General features: G+C 49.5%; 1 protein-coding gene across 3 annotated transcripts in view; it reads right to left on the reverse strand.

Annotated features, from left to right (window-relative positions):
- Positions 1–17,537, reverse strand: part of Smoc1 (SPARC related modular calcium binding 1) — a gene marked incomplete at its 5' end in the record, with an annotated part of 149,984 nt that overhangs the window by 77,306 nt on the left and 55,141 nt on the right. For all 3 annotated transcript variants that reach the window (XM_005399241.2, XM_013521999.1, XM_013521998.1), the window contains 1 exon segment: positions 24–189. In XM_005399241.2, coding sequence (XP_005399298.2) covers positions 24–189 — 166 coding nt within the window.

A 17,537-nucleotide genomic window follows, 5' to 3' on the forward strand; every position in this document is an offset into this window, starting at 1 on the left:
GGCTGGGCAAGGCATGCACTCACCTTTGCATCGACCTCGATGGACCACACTCAGGGTGGGGTCTCGGCACTTGGCTTGCTGGTACTCACACGTGGACTCATACGACCTGCCATCAGAGGCGCAGATGGGTTTGGGCTGAGTCCTGGAGCAGTGGAGGTTGCACTGAGGGTCCCGGTCACTTATTAGAAACTAGATTGGGGGAAAACATGAAAGGATGAAGAGGTTACTTTTGTAAGAAAAGTGGGAAAAGGTTCATGACTTGTAGTACTGGTTTGCCTGGGCAGGCAAGTCTCAAATAAACTCAATTATAAAACCCCAGAGGTGATGGGAACTGAGCAAATGCAAGTCTAACCAAGGAAGGCTTCCTCCACACATCAGAACAATGATGTCTAACATTTACTGACCACGACCAGGAACTGTGCCAAGGAATCCACATGCAGGACCTCGCTATTCGGCACAGCAACTCTGTGTAACAGAAACTGTCCATTCTGTAGATAAGGAAGTTGAAGCCAGGGAGAACGGCGGGTATAATGTCCCAGAGCTGTAAAGAGGGGAAGATGAATCTGAATCTAAATCTGTTGGAAATAAAATCAGAGCTTTAACCTCTAGGATATTTGGTCTCTCCATCCATGCAGATGGTCGTGCCACGTCTCTTTGATTGCCTTCTCAAATAAAGAATTGATCAACTTCCAACTTCCATCTTTGGAAAAGTTTTATTCATTAGATATTAACATGGAACTCCAAATCTACCATCCTTCCATTTCTGTCCACTGCTATCTGGCAGAATACAGAGATATTCTATGAGAAAGGTATTTCCTGATTTTAAAAACAGCAGTGATAATCAGCTTGGGAAATGCTGACTTAAACAGATTTCTTTAATCCAGGAGTTCGCAGACATCTTTTTGATATATTCTTTCACACAGTGAATCTTCGAGAGGCATACCACATTAAAGATACCTGCAAATTACTTGCCACTTCTGCTACTGGGCTTTGGAGACAAACGTAAGTGTGGGCCAGCCTCAGGAGCTTGCCTGACCAGTAAAGTGCTGTGACACAATGTTGGGGGGCTCCCGGGGAAGGTCAGAAGAAGCCTTGCAGCTTCTTTCTTGCAGTGCTCACTTGGGGGGAACCAGTCACCTTGTAAGATGCCTGACAACCCTGAAACCAGCATGCCAGGAGGAAATCCAAGTCAGCAGGTACCAAAACCACACAGACAGAGAAATGCCCAAGCAACCACAGCACAGAGACCTGAGTGTGATGAAGCCATCTGATGAGCCCAGCCCACCTGTCAACTAAACGCAATTCACAGAGAAGAAAGTACTTCCATGAGACACCCTGGCAAGAACCACCCAGCGGAGCCCAGTCAGCCGACAGAACTGTGAGGGGTGATAATGATCTATCAGATTAAGTTTTGTGGTCATTCACTGCACAGCAATCAAAGACCAGGTCAAGGCACATATACGATGCGACAGCTTCCAAACCTACTTGACCTTGAACCTCTCTGTCAGTGAACTCTCTGTTAACCATATGGTATAGCTGGGGAACAGCCATTGGACCCACACAATCCAGTAACCCACGATGAGGCTACAGGCCTTGGGCCTAGAGAGTGAGCTGTGCTCTCATCCACACACCACAGCAGAGCCCTGGGGACACTGAAGCCCTCTCAGCAGGGCTGGAGAGAGCGACACCTGGCAATGCCATGCATGCACGCACCTGTGGCCCTCGGTCATTCTGGAGCTGACTGTATAATCACACCAGGCTCAAAGGTATGGGAGAGGTGTGACTACAGTCCTGCTTCAGCTGTATTACAGGCCCACTGTATGACACAAATAGGTGAGAAGTTGTTGATCCTTTTTAACAACAGTATTGAAGGATCCGAAGTTACTTCCACACTGGTCTTCAAAAGAGGGATGAAAACACTCTCCCTACCCCAACCCAAGCCCATCCCCAACCCCTAGCCATCCTCACCCTACTCCAACTCCCAAGAGATTCCCCCAGCACCTGTCCAACACTACACAGGGCATAGTCCTGCTGTAAAACCAATCCCTCCTGCTACCTTGACCTCATGCCTGGGAGCTGGCTAATTACCTTGGAGAGGCAGCAGCTGAGACTCAACCTAAAACATGGGCCTTGTCAGGGTGGGCAGTATAATGGGGCCTCTCGTCACCCTCACAGGTCAGCCCTGAGTCTCGCCAAGGCTCAAAGGGGACCATCCTGATCACGTCTCATGAGCACAGCACTGGATACAGTCTAGTGTTCGAGGGTTCAAAGGAAGTGGCTAGGAAGTCAGATGCAGAGGGAGTCCACAGCCTCCCCACTCGCCACACAGAGAGATGGGTAAAAACACATCCACCTGCACATTCCCTTGGTTTCAGCACCTCTCTGGTTGCCCCTGCTTAAAACTCTAGAGCGCTATCCCACTGCTCTTGGGACCTCCACACACGCTCCTTTCCAGTAAAATCCACCCTGGGCCCCCTCCCGGCCTCTGTTCTGACTTCTCTGTCCCCCTGGCTCTCTGACAGTCACTCACCTCTCTGGCCTGCTTTCCGCCTCTCCAGGGAGCTGCCCAGGTCCTCGGATGCCCCCCTCGCCCTACTCCAGACTTGGCTTTGTACCATCTCTTCTAGGGATTTCCCCTGATGCTTGCAGGAGAGGGTAAGCCCCTGGAATCACTTCTCACAGCTCTTTCTTCCTTCATGGCTCTTAACAGTTTGTCACAATGAATTAACTTGTGTGATTTGATTAACCACGGAATCTCCCAACTCTGAGCACCTAGACAGTGAGGATAACATTTCATCTCCTAGGCTCCGGCCACCCTAGCGCACCCCCGGATCACTCCCTCCTTTAGTATCTGAGCCTTGGCCTTCTCTTACCCTGTCCTCCACCTTCCCTATTGCATCACTCAGTAGGCAGAGGCAGCCAGAGCGCCCCGTCCTTGCCACACCCCAGAACAGGGACACTCATGAGGAGTGCCTCACCAAGGGCCTGAAGTACCCAGAGGTCTTCGCTTGGTGTCTGGCCGGCAGTGGGCTCTTGGCTTTGCAAGCTCACTTTTGCAGCTGGGTCGGTGTTTCTGCTCATGCTGTGGCTCTGTCACAAGGAAAGGTAGTGCAGCACAGAGAGTAGAAGTGTGGCTCTGCAGAGAGGCCGGGTACGGAGCCCTGGAAGACACTGCATCCACTGAATCTTGCCAAAGTCACCTGACTTCCCTGGGTTTTAGTTTTCTCATCCATAAAATGAGGATACTAATATACCGTGCCTCATAGGGTTACTCTGAAGAAAACTAAACTAGTTAACGTTTAGTAAGTTACTTGTAAGTTCTTGCCCATCTTCTTTCTTTGGAATTTAAATGAGGGAGGATGATTTGTTGTTGTTTTCTTTCTTTCTTCCTTCCTTCCTTCCTTTCTTTCTTTCTAAGAGAACACGCCAAGAAAGGAGGAAGAAAGACAAAGATTTTTTTTCTTTTTGTTTTCTCAAACCCACAGAGGTTACTTTATTGTCTGTTCTACAGCTCACAAAAGTGAAAAGCTGCAGGCATCAAGGATAGCATTGAATTCCAGGTCATAAACTCAGTTTGGAATTGGTTTGCTCTGCACTGACAGAGACACCAGCGTAGCTACGCCCAAGACCTGCTGAACAACAAGACAAACGCTCTGTCCTCCACTGACAGGTTAAAGAGCCCCACCTAGCCTGACCCATAGAGGTGGTTCTCAGCTTCCTAAGAGCTCCTAAAGGACTTCTGTCTAGAAATTACTAGGCCCTCGGGCCCTACAATACACTGCAAGACATCACAGGGCCATGGCTAAAGTCCATCTTCAACCAATGGCGCTGTCTCTTTTTCATCTGTTTTGGGACTCTGTGTATTTGTGATTGTTTTTAAAACCAGGCAATGAGGTCCAAGATGAGGTTTTAACGGGGTGACTTTGCCTCATATAAGAGATGACTCTGGGTCCCCATTCACTAAGAACAATGCAATCCTCCAGTCTGTCCACCCATCCGCTCATGGACTTGATATCCAGTGAGTGGGCACCAACAATGAGCTATCCCTGCCCAGACTTAAGAAGCAACACAGCCAGTGTGGTCCCTGCGCTCCACTAGCTCACCCTCTAGGGTGGGCGAAGCACATCACAGGAAACCACAGAGGTGCGAAGAGAGGACATGACCCTTGGGATTCTGCGACATGACAAAGCCACAGGGTTCGACAGAAATTTCCATGTGGATGGAAACGGTCTCTACCCACTCTGTCTCAGACAGTAGCCCCTGACCACATTAAGCACAGACATACACCAAACACAACTGAGCAACCATTTAGTTGTGTTTAATTTCAGTTCATTTTAATTTGAATAGCCACACGTGGCTGGTGGCTACCATACGCAAAAACCCATCTGTAAAGCACACAGACAAAGAGGGAAGAGATGGTGGTACTCAGATGAACTTCTCCCAGTTGAGCCAGGCTGACTGACTGGGCTAAAGGAAAAAAGAGGCAGATTCTGAGAACAATCTCGGCATGTTGAAACCAGACAGTAAATCAGTTCACTACTCCTGGGTCAAGAACCAGGAGATCCTGGGAATTTGTCACAGTCCAAATGAAGTCATGAGTGTGGCTTTTTCTTCTCTTTTGCAGGGGCCTAGAGATACGGGCCAGAAGTCCTCACAAGAAGCTATGGCTGTGGTCACACACATATAAAACTCAAAGAATTAGAGTCACACTGCTGGGACAGAAAACCCTGCGGCCAGAAGTCCATTGCTGTAGGCTCGAGATTGGTAGGAATTTTTGGTGTTGGGCAGAGGCAAGCGGTCTCCCCCACAAGGCAGTGCTGAGCCATTTTCCACACTGCATCGTCACAGAAATTCCCACATCAATTCCCTTCCTCTTCCTAAAAGACAACAAAAGCAAAATAATAATGCTAAATGATTGCTGAATGCGGAAACCAGACAAAAGGGTTTGGGACAATTGCACAGCTGCAGTTGTCTGTCCCGCCCCTTCTCCCTGGGGAGTACATGACTCCAAACATTGTGTGTTGTGTTCACACTGCTGAAGTAGGTCAGACACTTGATTACATATAAATACATTATCCTTCTTACTGGGAAAGTAAGCTACTGGCGGCGGGGATGCCTGTGCCATGGGAGAGATCAGGGTAAACAAAATCAAGGATGGCCCAATAATGCCTTCCATCTGAAATGTACATTTGCTGATTCCTGCTCTCCAGCCTCCAACAGAGTAGAAGGCAAACCCTGCCACAGCTCTTGCCCAGGGAGACCACCCAATACCACAAGCTGTATTAGGTTTTTTGTTTTTTTTTTTTTTTTTTTGGTTTTTCTCCGGTACCGGGAACCGAACTCACGACCTTGCGCTTGCCAGGCAGGCGCTTTGCCGCTGAGCTAAATCCCCAGCCCCTGTATTAGGTTTGATGAGCTGCCAAGTTTCCATGACAATGAAGGAACAACAGAGCCAGCCTAAACTCCATGTGGGAGGAGACGTTCAATTCTAACAGGGCACGTTCTGACTTCACTTCCACCTGCTAGCACCATGCTGACTTAGTTAAATGCTAAAACTCCATAGAAGTGTGTTTCTGGTAACATTCATAGCTTGCTATTTCTCCCAGGTATACAGCAGTGGACAAGAGCCATGCAAAACAACCCAGTCAGTGTCTGGGAGAGTCAAGTTCACGATGAGAAGTCTTCCCAATATCATACTGAAAGGTCACAGGCCAAACTCAAACAAATTTGCAGGTTTTCATCAAAAAATTCACAGGCAACACAGCTTTAAGTAGTCACTTGACATTTTTGTTTCACTTATCTTTTGCTGCAAAGCAAGCCACTCCAAAGCTGAATGGCTTTGAATGGCAATCTGTTATTTCTCATAATTCTTTGGCCTGGTGGGGCTCAGCTGGGAGGTTCTTCTGCTCCATGCAGTGGTGGCTGAGGCAACACATTTGCCCGCATTCCACTGGGAGTTGGCTGGTACTGGGACATCCACTATGGCTTCACTCTCCATGTTTCAACTGGGGTGGCCAGGATGGCTGAGGCCCACTGGGCCTCTGCCTCCAGGAGGCTCTTCTCACTTATCCACAATGACTTCATTGACTTCCCTCTCTCTCTCTCTCTCTCCCCGTCCCTCTTCCCTCCCCCATTCCCCTAAATGTTTGATTCTTTGCCACCTGACTTTTCTCCCCATCCAAGTTCAAATTCCACACTGCCCCCAACTGAGGTGATCATCCTAAAAGCAAATGCTTTTGTATTTAAGCACCACCATTGGCTTCCTCATTGTGTTCATACTTCTATCAAAACCCTCCATATCTGTTTTCACATCTATAAAAGACTGTGTCCTAGTCCTCTTTATATACACAGGGCTTCACACAGTGCCTAACCCAAACCAGTTGCGCAGTGCATGTCTGAAGAAAGACTGAATGGGTATCAAACCTTACCTAGCACATGGATAAGCAGATCCTTTTTCTATCACTTGGGAAAAGAGATGGTCTTTGTCCAACCATCACCAAAAGCCTAAAGTTCTCAAATGTTCAGTGTGATGGGATATATCTGTACCTTTCTCCTCCTTTAAAGAACATGTTAGATAAGGAAAATCATGCATCAAACACAGTGTTTTCCCCTTGAATTAAAGGAAAGGGAAAACAAAAAACCTAAGTCACTGAAAAGAAGAAGCCAGTGAGACTGAGACAGAAGCCACCTACCCAGGGCAGCTACAACAAAGTCATGGTGGAATTTGTTCTCAGCCTGGCTTTAGCCCCTTCACACAGCCCGGCAGGAAGCCTTACCATCCCTGGGATGTGAGGTCTCTCACCCAGTACTCTGGCAGTGTCTGACTGAGGCAGATGTCAGGCAGAGCATGTCAAGGTACAAAACTCTGACCACTAAGTGCTAAACAGCCAATGTGACTAGCACTCTGCCTTCCCCAGCAGCTACCAAATGCATACACTTGAGTGAGAACAGCAGCCAGGTGACGAAATGGAGTCACTTATAAGTCAGTTTTTTTGACATCCTGACTTCGTTTTTCCCACATACTCATTGTTGTAAATAACTGCATTTTCTCCACATGCAAATTCCCAATCTGCAAATGCCTACTTGGAAGAAAAGGGAAGGTAAACAATCCCTACCCACGTACCTGCTGGGTGGGTAGGAGGTACAGCAGCATCACAGCCCAGGTCAACTGCTCCCTCCTGCCCAGAACTTGGCAGGTGCTGACTGCCCTCCTGAAATACACTTCCAGCCCACAGACTCCTAATCAACCTTCCAAGCTTAGTGCAAATGCTGCTTGGGGGCATCTGACTAGCCAAGCAGGTTGCAGCCTCTGTGGTGAGCCTTCGCTGCACCCCCTTACTTCCCACTGTGGCCTGCGCCATAATCGTACCTAAGCGAGCAGTTGGTTAATTACGTATTTCCTTCCCATCTTCCCCCACTAGGTTGAAAGCTTCCTGTGGCCAGGACCCAGGATCTGGGTGTGACACCACTGGACCCTTGGTGCCCAGCAGGGGCCTTGCCAAAAGTGTATCTTCCACAGACACTTCTGGCTTGGAAGGAAGCAAGCCAAGGGTTAGCAGGGTCAAGCTACTAAAGAGTAGAGTACCCTAGGTGTGACATTAGAGGCCCAGATTCTTCCCACCAGAGTTCTGCCTCCCTCGGTGTGGGGACATCGAGCGCTGAGCCCCAGACCGGGGCTGAGGGCCAGAGCACTTTGCTCTTGGCACTGGGAACAGTTGTTGGGGTCCCTGGCAGTGTCCCCTCAGGTAGACAGGACAAGAGAAGGGCTCCAGAAGCAAAGAGACCTTCTCTAAAGCAGCAGTTATTTTGTCAAACTCTAGCCCAAGTTTGTATTTCCAGGAGGCAAAACAGCTACTGAAAGGGGGAAAATGCCCCTTCCAGAGCCAATGCCCGGAACGCCAGGTGGAGCACGGCTTTGCAGACATCTGGCTGCAGCTCCACCTCTTACTCTGCAACGCAAGACTGTTACCTCTTGCCATTAGCTGTACTTCACTAACTATAGCACCAGCCCTCGGCCCTTCTCTCCTAGGCCGCACCTTCGGGACCAAAGCGTAGTCCTACCTGAAAACATCACTACCCACCCACTGTCGAATCCATCATCCCACTGCGGCCGGCTCTCGCTCACCCTTCCCTGACCCCACGGCCACTGCATTTACACAGGTGTGAAGGAGGCCGCAGCCGGCGGCTGGAGAGTGGGACTCGGAGATGGAGGAGGGCAGATAAGGGAGGTCAAAGGGAAGGCGAGGCCTGGCAGCCCCGGGTCTGTTCTTCCTCTGCACACCTCCACCGTGGCCTGACAGCAGTACACCCCAATTAAAGGGCTTTTCACACTGCTGAGGAAAAGCAGACACCTCCCTCCAGCTGTGGGGCAGCTGGAACTACTTCTGTTGTTTTTGCCAGGAGAGGCCTGACCTTCCTCACCCCTTCCACCCTCCTCCCCGGGAGGGATTTACTGGTCACTTCACCCACCCAGCCAGCTTCCCTCCAGCACTGCCCCCCCAGCCACGGGAATGGCTGGTCAAAGCCCGCAGTGAGGGCTGCCTTCTACCAGGTGCCACACTGGGGGAGGCCAGGGGCCCAGCGGCTGTGAGAAAGCAGCTGAGGCCCTAGGTCTGAAGAGACCTCACGCTTTGACTTACGCTGACCACCTGTCCATCCCCAAACCCAACCCCACGCCAGCCTTCTAGAAAGGTGGGTGCACATCAATGACAGGTCAGAGCCCAGGAAAACAAAAAAATGAAGCATTTTTCTAAGTGAAAGTAGCAAGTGGTTTCATTTCTATGACATTCCGGAAAAGGCCAAACCAAACAGACAGAAATCAGACCGGTGATCGCCAGGTTTCGAACGTGGGGGAAGCATAAGAAAATGTTTGGGGGGGATGGGACACTTATACCTTGATTATGCTCATGCTCATACAAGTATATACATTTGTTAAAATTCATAAAAGTGTGTGTCTAAAACGGAGAACAGCACTGCATCTAAATTACACCTCAATAAACAGAAAAGAGAAAAACATAAGGCACAAAACTAAAAAAGAATAACAATAATGCCAAAGAATGTTTGCTTTGAAGGGCCCCCTGGACTCCCCAAAGGCGCTGCGAGAGGTTTCTGGAGTGTTTTCCTCCACCTCCTTCAGTTACACAGCATCACGCTAGGTGCATTGAGGGTTATGCAAATAAACAAAAACCCGGGCTCTGCCCCCCCAAGCTGATCTAGTTGCAGAGACTGACATGGGTACAGCTAGCCCCATGGGGACTGCACTTTTGAAACCAGCAACCAGGAAGCAAAGCTTAAGTCTCAAAGTGACGAAAAAGACAGAAGATGTGGGAAAGGGATGCTAGATAGTCTGAGAGACAGAGAACTCTTAAAAAGAATGAGGGAGCAGGGGAGGGGCAGGGAGGGGAAGAGGCATCTACTTCGCAAAGAACTGCTGAGCACCTGTTATGCCCCAGGGTTATGCAGAGTGCTGGGGTCATGGTGGCTGACCACGTTCTGTGGGTCCCAGCAAGAGGTTGATTCCGAGTAGAAGGGTCCAGGAGAATTTCTCGGGGAAGCGGCCATGAACTGGGCTACGAAAGATGTCTACAATTAGGAAGAGATGTCTAAGGGAATTCTAGACGTGGTAGCAAGCACACGCAAGTAAAAAAGCGGACTGATTTCACGGTAGAGTTTAGGTGTGACCATTACGGAAAAGGCCCTGGAGCCAGGGTGTGAGTGACATCATGAGGGGTCTTGAAACCCCCACAGCTGTTCTATTGTTTTGTTTTGCTTTTAAAAGAACCGGCAGTGAGTGTGGGAAGTAAGGGACAAGGTCAGACCCAAGCTCTAGAAATCTCCAGCAGGAACATGAGAGACAGCAGAGGGGCAGAGAAGGATCCGATACCTGGATAAGGAAGCAGAGGAAATGAAAAAAAGGGGGAGTAGAGTTGGACAAAGGCGGTGGCCGTGTCCCAGGTCATTAGCACGGCCATGTTGCAGGCCACGAGTTTAGCAAGCTCAAACCCATCAGCAGCTCCAAGAGTTGCAGCCCCCCTACAGGGAAGTAACAGTTGAGGCTTGGTACATACTGCGTCTCTGAGCCTGAAACACTGCCTTCTCTACGGGAGCTGGTTAGCCCAAACCAAAAAGCAAACGCACCAGGTGGAATCTGAATCCACTGCACCAACAAAGGGCACTAAGAGACAGACAGCTGACTGTGTAGGAAAAGGGACAGCTACCCGACAGCAGATGCTCCATCAGAGCCTGATGAGGCCTCCCCAAGCAGAGGCGGGCAAAGTCGGAACGCCAATAAGCACGCATCTCATCAAAGGAGCAGGTCCCATAGCTCAAATATCCCTGAGTATCCATCAGCATTCACAGGCTAACAAAGCTCTCTCAATCCCCGGTGAAAGCACGTGTGTTTCCAGATTCTACGCCCCAGTCTCTAAATATCAGCCAGCAGAACGCAGTAAGCAAGAGCCGGGAGAAAGGCATGTGCCCGCCCCTCTCCTCATCCTCAAACTCTGCCCAGCAGTGTAAATAAAAACCCCTCTCATCCCACATCAGACAAACAGAAGGCTCTCCAGGACTCAAGAGCTAAACTCTTCCCATCTTCACAGTCTACAGACACTGGGGAAAATAAAGGTGAAGCTGGTGATATGACCAAGGAGCAACAAAGGGGTCATGTACCTCGATGCCTCCCAGAGACTACGGATGCATAAGTGAGGGCTCAGACCTGGGAGGGCACAGAGGCAGAGGCCAGAGGAACTGCTTCTCAGTGATGCCCGTTTGGTTCAGTGCCCCGTGACACACACCTGGTAACGAGAGCCTGCTAAAGCGGCACCGCCTGGCTGGCTGGCAGCAGCAACGTATTCAGCCAAGGCTAGTTCCCCTGACAGAGCTCTCCCGCACACGCCTGCAAGCGCTGCCCAGCTCCATGCTCCGACTTTCCTCGGAGCACTGCTAGGAACAGAAATGTGTAACGTGTCGCTGCACGTCCTGGCTGAGGACAGCAGGGCGCAGCCGCCACTCTGCACATCTGTCCCCGCCCTTCCGTGCTGTCCCATCCGTAGCATTGTGCTCCCAGCGACATGTGATGTGTTTCACAAGTGGGGGGCGGAGGGGGAAAGGTTAGTCGTGAGTAGCGACTACCGCAGACATGACGGGCGTTGGTCCACATCCAGCTGGGTCCTGGGCAGCGACAGCCCCTCTGGTTGGAAAGACACACTCCTGAAAGAGACAGGATTGTTTTCACGGGAGACTTGATGAGATTCTAGGCAAAGTGGAAGGTAAGAAGCCAAAAGGGTGTTCAAGAGATCCAAGACCCCTTTGAGAGATCCTGGGCACTCACAGAAAGCTATTTCAAGGCATAGATGACAAAGATACACAAAAATGAGGCAGAGCCCAGCCCTGCTCTGGCACCTGGGCTGACAGCTTTGGCAGCAGCTGGAGACAGCTGCCGGGGCCCAGACCCGCACGCTCTCCCTCGCGTAGACACTGCCAGCAGCAAGTTTCCTTAGGCACAGGGGAAAGATGTGAGTAGTTTGTGGGATAATTTAAGGCACCCCAAAGTAGGGACTGGCGGGGTTACAGCTGAAACAGATGAGGGCCTTAGAGTCACTGTAATGTGGGAGCAGATGTAAAAGGCACCATCTCGTAATCACGGACAGAACAGGGCTGGAAGTGCAGCTAAGAGCCAATTATTCGGAGCCAGGTCCACTCAGCAGCAGCGGGGGCCGAAGAGGCAGCCTTGGGCTTCGGGAGAACTTGCAGAGGCAGCTGTGGACCCAGACACTGACTTTCGATGAGGACTATGCTGGAAACGATTTTAGGCTCCCAGGCTGGTCCACAAAATGCCTCTAACTCACAGCAGAGCTAAAATCAAGCTAATAACACTTGGTCCAGAGTTAAGGGGAAAGTTGGAGGCAGTGACAGTTGGAGAGTTCTCCAAATTAAAGGGTCAGTCTGCTGGACCTTTTCGTGAGCCAGGCATGTGTGACACATACACACACACACACACACACACACACACACAGGCACACACCCAGAAGATCCAGCTCTGAAGAGCCCTCAGGAAATAATCTTTTGAGAGACCAAGGTACTTGGAAAAACAGTGGCACTGGAGGTCTCTACTTTCCTCTGCTCATGGATATGTGCTGTCAGATGCGAGCCCTTTAATGTCACAATCCGGCCCCCAAAGGAGGTGAGTAGATACTCTACTTAGTGAACCCTCATGCCACCCACAAGTGTCATGGACACCTCTAGTCCCTCTTTCAGGAAGCCAGGTGAGCCCCCAACACAGCCACAGCCTGACAACCTCCTAGGCAGTGGGGAGACCCAAAAGGCCCCTCAGGCCTGAGCCATTCCCATGAAAGCTGGACATTCGCCTGCCTGAACCTCCTTTCTCACTCTGCCGAAGGACCCCTTCTAGCCCTTGCAAGTGTACTTGTTGGGATTCTTGGCGCAGCTGTTGTGAGCTTTCTGGCCTTGGAAAATATCTATGCACTCATGTACCATGCAGGGCACGCTCCTGCTCCTAAGGCTTGCTGTCCTTACCTGTACAAAGAAGCCCAAAGCAGCCTCCCCAACGCCCACCCACGACAAAAGACAAATTCCAAACAGGGGAGAAAGAACGGGCAGAAAGTGCTGCACAACCCCACTCCCGGCTCCCAAAAGTCATTCTGCAGCTCTGCAACAGACAGAAGCAGGTACACTCTCAATGTGTGTGCCCCTCTCACCCAGGCAAGGTCCTAGGGCACACAGAGAAACTCATCTTTGTATTCACTTACACCGCAAAGCAATTTCCACTGACAAAGGAGATAACAGAGGAGGAAGTGCTTTATCCACAGCGCTTGAGGAAATCCACTCCCTACAGCCCTAAGCCCTGGGGAGGGGGTTGAGCAAGTGCAGATGAAAACAATCAGGAGAGGAAATCCCAGTCTTGCTATATCATGGCAATCTGTTGGGGCTGTGTGTGTTTAAATCGTGTGTTTCCTTTTATTGCAATTTCCACTGTCATTTTAAGACCTTGCTGTACTAGCACCCGACTTCAGATCGCCAAACACAAGCACGTACATACACACGTGAGCATGTGCTTGCACACACACACGTGCGCGTGCACACACATAGAATGCCTTCCAAGTCGCTTAGAGACAAGACAGAAGAAGAAATAGTTTGGCCTCTGTGAAACTGCATTTGCCACAGAAAAGCTGAGCTCCCAGACTATCTCTGGCTCAAAATTCCCACTGTGTCACTTGGACAAGGATTGATTACAGCTGTCCAGGGCCCAGGCTAGGCTCCTGTACACAACCGTGAGGCTGTTCTGAGCAGAAGACAAACCTGGTGACCCAAAGGGGGTCAAGGCAAGGTAAATAAAACCACCTCAAATTCTACAGCAGGAGTGGAGGACCAGAGGAAAGCCAAGGCAAACCCACTCTTGGGGGAGAGAAAGAGTGATTCTTCCATGTTCTAACCCTTCTAGTTCCTAGGCAGAGAGATCATCTTTCTTTGAAGGACAAAATCTTATATTTAATTTTAAAGAATCTTCGGTTAGTCCTGACATGTCTAAGCCTAAGGTCCAGGCTTCCCTCAAACACGGGATTAGGTGAGCTGACGGAAAGACACTTAGTTCCTCCCTCGCTTAGCAGGTCCCGTCGCTCAAGCAGACCTGGGTAAACAGATGACAAGGGCGGGCCGAAGCGGCTCAGAGAACTTGCGGGGACACCAAGTGAGGCTACCCGCTCCCCGGGACGGGAATTCCCTGGTCAGGAATCCATGGTTCCTGACACTACTATAGAGCCCAAAAGGGCAGGGTCTGAACCCCTTACCCACGGGGGTCTCAAGACTTCCTGCTGACCATGGAAATACCCAGTTTAAAGCTCATCAAAACCAAAGCAGAGTATCTCATATATGTGATATATACATATATAAAACATACATATACATATATACACATATGTATCTTCCTCCCACCCACAGACAGAGGAACACTAAAAATAGGAAATACACCACAATGTTAATGGCGCCTATCTCTGTATAAGAATACAGATGAACGATCGATGGATTTGGTATTTTCCTTTGCACTTTTCTTCAGATTCCTACACTGTGTGCTCTAAAGGGACGAGGGTGGGAGCCCCACACGAAACTCCAACCAGAGTGACCCAGACCTGCCTCTAAAGCAAGATCACAGCCAAAGTCCTACCCTAAATCCCGGTGTCACCGCAGGATCACAGCCAGTGGCCCACGCAAGGTGAGGGCCCAGCGGGCGCTGTCCACACAGGAAGAGGGCAGAATGCATTTCCTGCTCTAGTGCATCACGAGCAGGGTTTTCACGACGTCTGCACAGGCACCCCGCACCCTTCCCCAGGGTGTCATTAGCGGCCTAGCTGTGCTATCGGGAAACATCTGTCCAGGCACAAGCACCTCCCCGGGTGGTCTCCCCAGGAGTAACGCTGGATTTTTCTGGTCAGGACGGCCTCCAACCTCCCAGTCCAGAGCCGTGTTGTCGGAGGCAGCCATGCAAGGGCCCCCGTACCTGCTGTCAGCCTACAGCTGGTAAAGTATGGAAAATATGGCATTAACCAAGGGAATGTGGGACAGCAAAACCCATGTGGCTAAAATCAAGACCTCAGAGGACCAGCAGCTCCAGCCGCATGTGTGGGAGGGAAGCAGAGGGCTGTCTGCTCCCCGCCACTCCTGAAAGATGCCCTGGGAACAGAAACTCCCTTGCATTTACTTCCTTCCAAAATCACCCAAAACTCGCAAGGTAGTGTCACATCCTAACTCCACAGTCAGCCTCATTCGTTCATTTAATAAGTATTTCTTAACTTCCCCATGCAGGCCAGGAATCGTGCTGGGTACTGGCTGGGAGCCCTCAAGGCCTCATGAGCTGTCACGAGTCTGCACAGCCCTCACATGCATATTCCACATGCAGAAGGCCTGATCCTAGGTCCTTGGTACCACGGAGCCCCAGAGTCAGGCCCCAGGCACAGCCTTCAGAGCAGTAATAAACCAAAGCACCCGTGCATAGCAAACTCCTTGGGAGAGGTCTTTCTAGGTCTAGATTAGCACACACCGTTCTCTCCCACCCCACCCCCTACACAAAGACCTGACCCAGAAGAACAGACAGTTTCTAAAGAAAACCCCTAAATGGATGGAAGTAATGCTGGGGTGCGGGACTATTCCAGGGGTTGTTCAAGCTCATCACAGTCCTGAGGTTGAGTTGAGATACAGGGCTGACTGCCTCCCATTGTAGCCTTCAAGGGGACAAGGCTCCAGGAGCGCTGGCCTTATACAAGAAAGTATTCCTCCTAGTGAAAGAGAAAAGGCTTAAACTACATCTTTCTACCTCAGTAGAGGACACCATCCCTAGGCCTGATCACTTCCAAGCATCCCTGAAGTAGGTTCTGCTTGGTTTCAATACGAGTAGATTCTCTATGCCAGATCTCAACCTGCGGCATCTCAGCATCCACAGGAAATCTGCCCGCACCATTGTATTTTAGTACAGAAGTTCCTAGAAAGGACGCTGTATTTATCTGACCTGGACTATAAAACAGCTAATCACATGGCTAAACTTTCAAAGCATTCTTGGAGAGAGTTGGAAAGGAAAAGGTCACAGCAGAAATCAATTTTCAGGAAGTTCCCTTTGACAGTATGTCTTCTATATGTCAGACTCAGGTCTACTATTTTAAAGAAATTAAACAATGCATCAGGTCCTGACAACCCTGGAGGTAATATTTTGCACCCCACTTTGCAGATGGAAAAACAGAGGCCCAGAGAAGTTAAGCAAATGCTCAAGACCACACAGTCAGAATTTATATGACCCCATTTACTATGTCACCAAGAACCAAAGAATCATGTGGGCCCAAAGTGAACTCCTAGCCCAGGCTACGACTACATAAGACTCAATAAGTTCAAAAATTCAGTCTGATGTGGCTGTTCTTGCATAATTGGGTAAAGAAACGGTAGATTCCTAATAACCCTACCAACCACATTCTCACCTCCTCCCAGTCGGTCCCTTTAAAAAGATGGGACAAAAGCAGGGTGCAGTGGCACACTCCTGTAATCCTAGCACTCTGGGAGGCTGAGGCAGGAGGATCACAAGTTTGAGCCCAGCATGGGCAACTTAGTGACTTAACAGAACCACTATCAAAATAAAATTTTTTAAAAGGGTGGGGATGCCAGGGATATAGCTCAGGTTGAAAACCCCTGGTTCAATCCCCAGTACAAAAAAAAAGTGAGACAAGAGGGCAGTGGAGAAAAAAACAGGGTGAAACTCTGACTCTTCTTGGGCCGTAGCACCTGGGCCAGCAGTCACTTCCCAAGACCCCCACACTTCCAGCCCCGGGTTCAGCTCCACTCCACCCTTCTCGTCATGCCGGCTGGACTGGAGATCTCCCCCAACTCCCTGAACATGGAAAGATGACAACATGAGCAGCAAAATTCAGAATCGAGTCTGCCATTCGGTTTCCCAGGTGGGGGAAGGACCATCCATCCTCAGGAATCGATGGGGTGGGAGCAGAGTAATTCAGTACCCCATTCAGTACCTGGTCAGCTGTGACACAGTTAACAGAAGCCAGATCTGAGCTCTAGACCAGATGCAGCAGAGAACGCAGTAGTGCTCAGCAAGGTCCTCTGTGCTGGGCAGAAAAAGCTGGGCAGGTGCTGGATTTTAATGAAAGCAAGGGTTTTAATGAGACAGACTGGGGCCGAGTCCTTAGACAGTGGACCCTGACCAGGGTACTCCCCTTATGGGCCTCTGGTTCCCCCTCCATTAAGGCAAAGAAATACAGCAGTTCTAGTATCACTGGTGATTTTGAGGACAAAAGAACAGGTTGCATGAAACAAGCGTCTGATAAATCTCAGCCGTGCCTATATTACTATTTCCATTATCAGCTAAATGGAGTTCTTTAAACGGCTCTATCATTCAACACAGTCTTGCTGGAGCTAGCAAAGACTCTGGGAACCGGTTTGCTAACAAGGCCAAACATTGGCGTCTTGTGAAATACCCAGCTTTCTTTGTATAGTATCTCACATTTATGTGAGTACATTTCTTTCTAATTCGTATTGCAGTGGTGTTTCGACCCATAGCACTATAAAAAACCGTGGCAAAGAGAAGTGGAAACTATATTAAGTTCCAGAAAGTTTTAAATTTTAAAAAAGTACAATGGTTACTAATTACAGTGAAAAATGTCTTCTGTTTTGCAGAGATGGCAATAACGACTATTTAAGTGGGAAAACAACCTCATTTCAGCCCCTTAATTGCCAACCCAAACCTCCCAACAAGTATATATTATTACCCTAAATGTTGAATTTTTATGAGTGTCACTGGCTTAAAATAAAAGAGTAACAAAAAATTTTATCTTAATGTTGTACTCTACAACAAAATCTTACCCCTTCTAGCCCAAGCTATGCTACGGATAAAACTCAGAAAACTGTCTCCATTTTAAGTTTTGCTTTGCATGCCATAATGTGTCGGTCACCTGCCACATTTCTTTTTTTTGGAGACAGGGTCTCATTGTGTAGTTCAGGCTGGCCTTAAACTCACTATGTAGCTCAGA

The sequence above is a fragment of the Chinchilla lanigera genome, unplaced genomic scaffold, assembly GCF_000276665.1.
Source record: "Chinchilla lanigera isolate Chin_1 unplaced genomic scaffold, ChiLan1.0 scaffold00065, whole genome shotgun sequence".
In the NCBI taxonomy this organism is placed as follows: Eukaryota; Metazoa; Chordata; class Mammalia; order Rodentia; family Chinchillidae; genus Chinchilla; species Chinchilla lanigera.